Raw genomic sequence first — 7,940 nt, 5'->3', positions numbered from 1 at the left:
ACCTAGCGCACGTTGTAAAACTTAATATGTGGGGCACTGCATCAACAACCATCCGTCACCATTAACTGTTAAAGAACTTTCTTGGATGCTCGCACCGAAATCCCCGATCGAGTCCCCTTAAGATGAAGCAAAATCGAAATAGAGCACCACGGGAATCGCCATCAGCTTGCAGGACAATCTAGCTAGCAGGTCATCAACGTGTTTTGGTCTGTTAGTAACGCGCGTTTGCCACTGACACTGAGACTACCTATTTATGCTCCCGCTTAGCTCGTGGGGCAAACAACAAACACACATACAGAGACAGACAGACAGAGAGATGGAGGCGACGGCCGTGAGCTTGGCGAGGTCCGTTCTAGACGGCGTCTTAAGCAGCGCCGGTTCTGCCATCGCCGATGAGGTTGCGCACCTCATCGGGGTCCCCAAGGAGGTAGACTTCATCCGCAACGAGATGGAGATGATGCAGTCCTTCCTCAAGGTGGCGTCAGCCCATCCTGAGGCCACGGTGCGCAACTACATCGCTAAGACTTGGGTGAAGCAGGTGCGCGACCTCGCGTACGACGTCGAGGACTGCCTCCTCGACTTCGCGCTGTACGCGGACAGGACGTCGTCCTCGCGGGTCGGCTCCTGGCTCCCCGGCGCTATCGCCGAGCGCCGCCGCATTGCCGAGCGGATCCGGGACATCAAGGCCAGCGTCGAGGCGCTGAACCAGCGCCACCAGAGGTATCTGCACATCGCCGTCGGCCCCGCCGCTGGCGTACCGGAAGCTCAGTCGTCGTCGTCGTCGTCGTCCGCGCTGCACGAACACGACGAGCACTCGGCGGAGCTGGCGTTCCAGGTGTCGGACATCATCGGCCGGGACACCGATATTAAGGCGGTCACCAAGCTGCTCTCAGTCAGCAACGGCGCGCTGCGCGTCGTGTCGGTGTGGGGGATGGGCGGCATGGGGAAGTCGTCGCTGGTGCGCATGGTGCACAACGACCCGGACGTCCTCGCCGAGTTCGACTGCCGCGCGTGGATCACGGTGCCGCACCCGCTGGACAACCCCGACGTGTTCAAGCGGCGGCTCAAGAAGGAGCTCGCCGTGCCACACGACCACAAGATCGAGGATCACCTGCGGGATAAGCGATACCTGGTTATCGTGGACGACCTACTTAGCCAGGACGAGTGGGAAAATATATGGCAGGCTTTTCGATTCCGCAACGAAAAGGACAGCCGTATCATCGTGACGACGCGGCGGGAGGACGTCGCCCGGCACTGCCACTGCGCTGGAGCGGGAGATGTGGCGGAGGGAAACAAGGAGCTTACCTACGAGCTCAAGCCACTGGATAGTAAGGAGTCTAAGAGACTCCTCTACCTGAAGGTGCGTCCTTACCCATGCTCCTATACTGTATACTACCTTTATCTATATTTATCTATATCTATAACTATATCTACAAATACACCTAAAACATTCCTATGGCTATCGTCTGCGTCCGCCCCGCCCCGCCTTATACGGTTAAAAAAAGTTTCTATTATATGGCAAAAAAAGGTTCTGAAATATAAACATATACGGCAAAAAAAAAAACCACCGTAAAAAAGTCACCGTCCTCGTTTCAAAAAAAAAAAACATATACAGCAAAAAAAACCTGTTTCCTAAACAAACTCTTCCACATTGAAAATCATATACGGCAAAAAAAAATCGTTTTCGAAACAAACTCTTCCACAACAAAAATCTTTGTTGACACAGACGAAACAGATCACGCACATATTCAAACAGAGGAATTTGGCGAGAGCTTTGCTTACGACAACAAAAAAGATCACGCACATATTCATACACAAGAAATGCTGACACCGATGAAACAGCGCACATATTCATACATAGAAAAATGAGAGGAATAAACTCTCTCGTGCAAAAATAAATCAATCTCTTAAAAAAATCAAATAAAACAGTTTCAATAATATATAAGAAGTTTATCTAAAGTAGACACGCAAATAATAATTCTCTCAAATTCACTAAAGATAGCCGTGGTGAATACAGGTGTTACAATATAAAATAGATTTAATCGATTTCAAGTGATCATGATAAGATCACTATTCATCCTTCACTTGACGCGTGTTTGTGTTCTACCCGGTTCTAATACGAAGACCAAATTTATGTGTCTGCGTCCGATATGTAGTCTTCAAAGCTCACGCGTTCGCGTCCTACACGATTCCAATACGAAGACAAAATCTACGAGTCTGCATCCAATACAAAGTCCTCGTAGCTCACGAGTTCATGTCCAATTACTAAGGTTAACTCAAAAAAATTTGGCCCCATGCAACGCACGGGCATTTATCTAGTCCAAAAAATATTTTTCTAAGATCTAGTCTAAGTCAAATTATTCTAAATTTAACTAAATTTATATAAAATAATATTAATAATAATAGTTATAAATTCGTTGCAAAAAATGGTGATTTAAAATAGATACATTAAGAAAACATATTTTATAATAAATGTCATACTACTTATTTGATATTATAAATATTAGTATTTTTTTTAAATGGTATATCGAAGATGGTGTGACTTAGCATGTACTTGCTTTGTCGCTTCCCGAGAAGTTAGATATATATAACTTTGACTAAATATATAAAAGAAAATATTAATATTTATAGTACATAATTAGTACCATTAGATAGATCATTCAATTTATTTTCATAATAAATTTATTTAGAGATACAAATGTTGCTAATATTTTATAAAACTTAATCAAACATAGGCATTACAAAATATATGTTTAATACCTATAACAAAAAAAATACTTGTCTTCGTGGTCGCTTTTTGTTCATTTTTTTAAAATACACATATATCTATAATCTCTATTTGTCTATAATAATCTATTAACTACTCCCTTCATTTTAAATTATGAGTCATTTTTTTCTTTTATAGATACATAGTTTTTGCTATGTATTTAGGCATAACTTATATCTAGTACGTAGCAAAAAGCTATGTACCTTGAAAAACTAGAACGACTTAGAATTTGAAACCGAGAGGTACTACTAAGGAAACTATGTATGCACCTCGTATTAGAAGAAACTAGCTAAGAAAAAAAGAACCGAAGGGACTTGCACGAGCGCCACAAGAAAAAAAAATATATACATGGGAGAAGATCGAGGACAACCCAAACAACAACTAAAAAGTCCACTAATATGAGTTGTAGACATCGCTAAGAAGTGTTGAGTCACATCTTTTATCATGAAGACCACCTCCTCCGGTTGCTCTGCCAAATTTTGAAAAGTTCTTCTATTTCTCTTATTTGACAAATTCCACCAATGGTCTATCACTAGCTCATCAGTCAAACTTCCTTTGGCTCTTGTCAAATTTAGCTCTCACCCACTGCCATCATGTATAAATCGAACCATTACAGCGATGTTGTTCAGAAGATCCAGGAGATTTCTCCGTTGGACCAATGTGTTCCAAACTTGTATTGCATATGGACAGCCCTTTCTTTTAGCTTCTAGTCAAAAGCGAAAAGTTATATTATAACCCAAAAACATATCTATCAACAGGGACACCTTTTAAAAAAATTAGCTTTTGAGGTAGGCCCAAAAGATTTTTTTTTTTTTGAAAAACAAAAGGACAAACAAAACAAGTCCTAATTTAAAATGTATAGTCCAGATTTTCCTTGGATTTATATAGAAAAAATCAAGTGTTATGGGTGACTACAGTATAAATTAATTTTATCTTGTGACAGATTAATAAAAGTGTAAACAAACGATCAGATGTTAGGTGATTTGAAAAGGCGGGAACTTTCTTACTTCATTTGGCCATCACCATTGTCCATTGAGCACGAACCTTGGACCTTGGTACACATCTAGACACCATAAAAATAAAAAGGTGGGGGGAAAAACCCTAGAAAGATGTACTCCTATAAAAGAATGTTTGGCTTCTCGCTCCTCCTGTACTTTGACTTGAATCCGCATTCCACGAATCCACGGGCTTTGCTATCCCAACGGCACCATCTCTGCGGTGCGCACTGAGCGAGAGCAACAGAAAGGACGGAGGGAGGGGCGTGTAGTCGCGTAGAACATACAGTGACTGGTTGCTGCGATGTCATGTGCTCTGATCAACCAAGATGAAAGGTATGATGACCAGGGCACTCGTGGTCAAATGTCAATGGAAGTGGCCACGGTGGCTGGTGGCCGGTGGGGTGACGTCTCTGTTGGAGACCAAACCGGAGCTCCCTGCCCCTGTGTATATGTCTCTCAGTGACCAGCTTGTGTTTTGCACGCGTCTACACATGTCATTGCGTCAATGGCTCAACGCCCTCGCCATGTTCGACGAAATGCATAACCTGGAATATGTGAAATATCACCAGAATTATCTGTCCACCAAGAACCAAGGTTGTATGACCTTTGAAGTTTTCTTTTGTGCGCAGCATCTAAGGATATGTCGTGCTTGTGCTTGTGCATCTAAGGATAGCTTGTGCCTATCATCTAAGGATACATCAAAACACATGGTTTTTGCGATGGTGTGCAACATAGCTTGGGTCTTTAGCTTGCATAAGTTCAATTAATAGATAAGCTTGTCCAATTACAGTTATTTTTGTTTGGGGTATAGTATTGAAACTTAATACGCATCAGAATTGGCATGACACAGCCTGCTACATTTCTATTTTTTCAAGGGTCGTCTGGTATTATCTCATTGGTCCATTTTGTTCTCTAGGATATTCATTTAGTTGTTTCATTCCATCATTTGTAGGTCTACAAGACGACTAATTATGATTTGCCATCGGATATGGAGGAACAAGCCAGCCATATATTAAGGAGATGTCGTGGGCTTCCACTTGCCATATCTACCATCGGAGGTCTCCTAGCGAATAGGCCGAAAACAAGCATAGAGTGGAGAAACCTGCACGAACATCTTGGGGCAGAGTTGGAGTCTGACCTCCGCAATATCACCAAGGTGATCGTCTCAAGTTATGATGGCTTGCCGTATCACCTGAAATCCATCTTCTTGTACCTCAGTATCTTCCCTGAGAACCATGAGATCAGACGCACCCGCTTGCTCAGGCGATGGATGGCAGAAGGCTACATAGCAAAGAACCGTGACATGCCTGCAGAGGTTGTAGGAGAGCGTTTCTACAATGAGCTCATTAACAGAAGCATGATTCAAGGTTCCAAGGCCATCTCTGGTGTTAGACCTGATCGCTGCCGGGTTCACAGCATGGTGCTCAAGATCATCTTGTCCAAGTTCATCGAGGAGAACCAACTATTACTCATCGAGAAGCACTCCAATGAGATTCCACAAAGTAAGATACGCCACCTGGTGGTATCGAGATGGAAAGGGAGGGATGAGGAGCTGCAAAGAATTAACTTGTCATATGTCCGATCGTTGACAATCTTTGGGGATTACCCTGCATCTCTCGTCTCTCCAAAACTGCGGCTGTTGCGAGTGCTTGACCTGGAGGACACGATCAATCTGAAGAATGATGACCTCAAGCATATAGCGGAGCTACGACACCTGAGATATCTGTGCCTACGAGGAACGGATGTTTCTAAGCTTCCGTCTTCCTTGCAGAACCTTCGATATCTGGAGACATTAGACATTCAAGACACACAGGTGACACAACTCCCCAGGGGCATTGCCAAACTTGAGAAGCTCTGTTATCTTCTAGCTGGAGTCGACTTTTCAAAAGATTTGCTGCAAAAGATGGAATCAGGGAAGGACAAACATAAAGTCGGCCTTTTATCCTGTCTATGCTGCAACCAAGGTGAGTACTGCAAGGTTTTCAATGCAAGTGTAAGAGCTCCCGAAGGAATCGAGAAGTTACGGAACCTGCACATGTTGGGGGTGGTCAATGTTGGCAATGGAAATGGTGTGGCAGGGAGGCTCAAGAAGCTGACGAACTTGACAAATTTGAGAAGGTTAGGGGTCGAAGGGCTTACTGAGAAACAAGGGCACTATCTGTGTCAATCGATAGGTGAACTCAGGCGATTGCAGCGGCTTGAAGTGCGCTCTGATTCACTTACATTTCTCACTCAAATGGGTGAACTGCAAGTACCAGCACATCTTGTTTCCCTGAGGCTGTGTGGGAATCTGAGTAGTCTACCTAATTGGATCGGTTCACTCAATGATCTAGCTAAGGTGAAGCTGCTGGGGACACAACTGAAGCACAAAGACATTGAGCGCCTTCAGAACCTGCGCAACCTGACTTTGCTAGGCCTATGGGAGAACTCCTACATAGGTGACACCTTGCATTTCTGTACTGGTACATTTCCAAAGCTCAAGTTCCTTGACATTGATGGGCTAGAGAAAATAGAGAAAGTGTCAATCGACAAAGGCGCCATGCCTGAGCTTAAGAAACTTTGGATTAACAAGTGCCCATCACTACAGGATAATAGTTCTGGCTTGTCTGGAGTGCCAGACCTGTGGAACCTGAATGAGCTTCTTCTTAAGAAATGTGGCGAGAAAGAGAACCTGACGAAGATACTGCAAAGGCAGATCAGTGATCACCATAAACGCCCCAGGTTCCTCATTGGCAAGTCAATTGTGCCTACTAGCCCATCCACACACTGACAGCTGAGCAATGTAGATGGCACCATGCCCAAATTATTTCATATATGTATGTATTTTTATTAGTTGTGTATGTTCTTGTTTATGTTCAAATGTAAATAGCTGCATTAATACAACATTGGCTTTCATTACATTGAATTTCGGAATCAGGTGTTGTGGATTAAGATGCTATTGTAATTCAGAATACCACGTGTTAGACACAATTATTGATCGAACTGGATAGATACAGATAGAGTTCACATGAAACAATGCATGGACAACAGCAATGAAGCCGACTATTACATACTTGGATTGCATAGTCAATTTTATCATCAACTATACTCAAAATGTGAAGAACTCTGTGTATTAGTGGGTATCCTCCAGCCACAATGAGGCTGCTGGCTCTAGTCTTCACTTATCAAGCGGCTTCCCTTTCTATCATAACTCAGTAGCCCACAGATTCCTTCAGAGCCTCCTTAATCCCTCTTCTTGCTGGCAAAGACTTTGTGTCAGTTCTTCTCCTCCATCGAGACCGATGGCTTGCAGAGACCATGCCTTGGAATCAGCATAAACTTAACAATGCCAGGGGTAGCATTCTGCCAGCAATAGCAGCAATCAAGCCACATAAAAATGGCCTATAACAGCAATGCAATGAAGATGTTGAGTTGTTACTGACAAAGAAATCAGTTAGAAGGGAAAGGACTTGAACGTGTAATTCTCTGTATTTTTTTTTTAGAACACGTGCGTTGACCCGTGTTTCATTTAGAGGATTATTAAAACGTTTCAATACAAAACAAGGTCCCAAGTGCACGTACGCATGTAATTCTCTGTATCGTTCAGCGAGTTTCTTATCTTTATGGACGCTGAATCCCATTGAAGAGCACATAGATGGTCCTAAGAAATTTTGCGTTATTTTCTTCGAGGTCCACTAATGAGTAAGTCGTACCTACCAGCACTCGGCTGAACTTTTCTCAATCCTTGCATAAAAAACTTGCAAGTAGTCTTTCTGGACAACGCGGTTACACGAAACGTGCATCCCCTTGCTTGCCAATTCATCAAAGTAATATAGGCAAAGCAATCTCATGAGCACTCATAGTTCATTGGTTAAGGACTAGATGTGGCAGAACCGCCCGAAATAGCACGTTTTTAGAGACGCTCGTCTTCCACTAGACACTAAGCACCCCAAAAGCAAGCTATATCGGACGGTTCCGTCGAGCACACCCCAAGGGAGAACTCGAACAATCCACGTTTTTCATCCAGGATCCAATAATAAGAACGAGCTTACATTACTTAGTCTATTTCATACAACAAGAGTTCTCAGAAATACATTATTACAATACCAAGTTCAGAGTGCGGAATTTAAACAGCGGAATTAAAATAAACATCTAACGATAAGATACAAGAATCCGTCTGTGTCCACCAGAAGAAT

At 43.1% G+C, this 7,940-nt stretch overlaps 1 protein-coding gene across 1 annotated transcript; it reads left to right on the top strand.

Annotated features, from left to right (window-relative positions):
• Positions 1 to 307: 307 nt before the first annotated feature.
• LOC136552128 (disease resistance protein Pik-2-like) lies at positions 308 to 6,625 on the top strand. Its single transcript, XM_066543669.1, has 2 exons — positions 308 to 1,360; positions 4,718 to 6,625. Exons 1-2 carry the CDS (start codon positions 317 to 319, stop codon positions 6,533 to 6,535), a joined length of 2,862 nt encoding a protein of 953 aa, XP_066399766.1. The 5' UTR covers positions 308 to 316; the 3' UTR covers positions 6,536 to 6,625.
• The last annotated feature ends 1,315 nt before the right edge of the window (positions 6,626 to 7,940 follow it).

This window comes from Miscanthus floridulus, chromosome 4, assembly GCF_019320115.1.
Source record: "Miscanthus floridulus cultivar M001 chromosome 4, ASM1932011v1, whole genome shotgun sequence".
Classification (NCBI taxonomy): domain Eukaryota; kingdom Viridiplantae; phylum Streptophyta; class Magnoliopsida; order Poales; family Poaceae; genus Miscanthus; species Miscanthus floridulus.
Note: the sequence above shows the minus strand (reverse complement) of the source record. Positions and strands in the feature narration are given on the sequence as shown.

Bases quoted from the DNA above. Each gene is read 5' to 3' on its own strand.
- LOC136552128 (XM_066543669.1), top strand. From the start codon at position 317: ATGGAGGCGACGGCCGTGAGCTTGGCGAGGTCCGTTCTAGACGGCGTC. The intron at 1,361-4,717 runs GTGCGTCCTTAC...CATCATTTGTAG, and splicing joins AGAGACTCCTCTACCTGAAG to GTCTACAAGACGACTAATTA.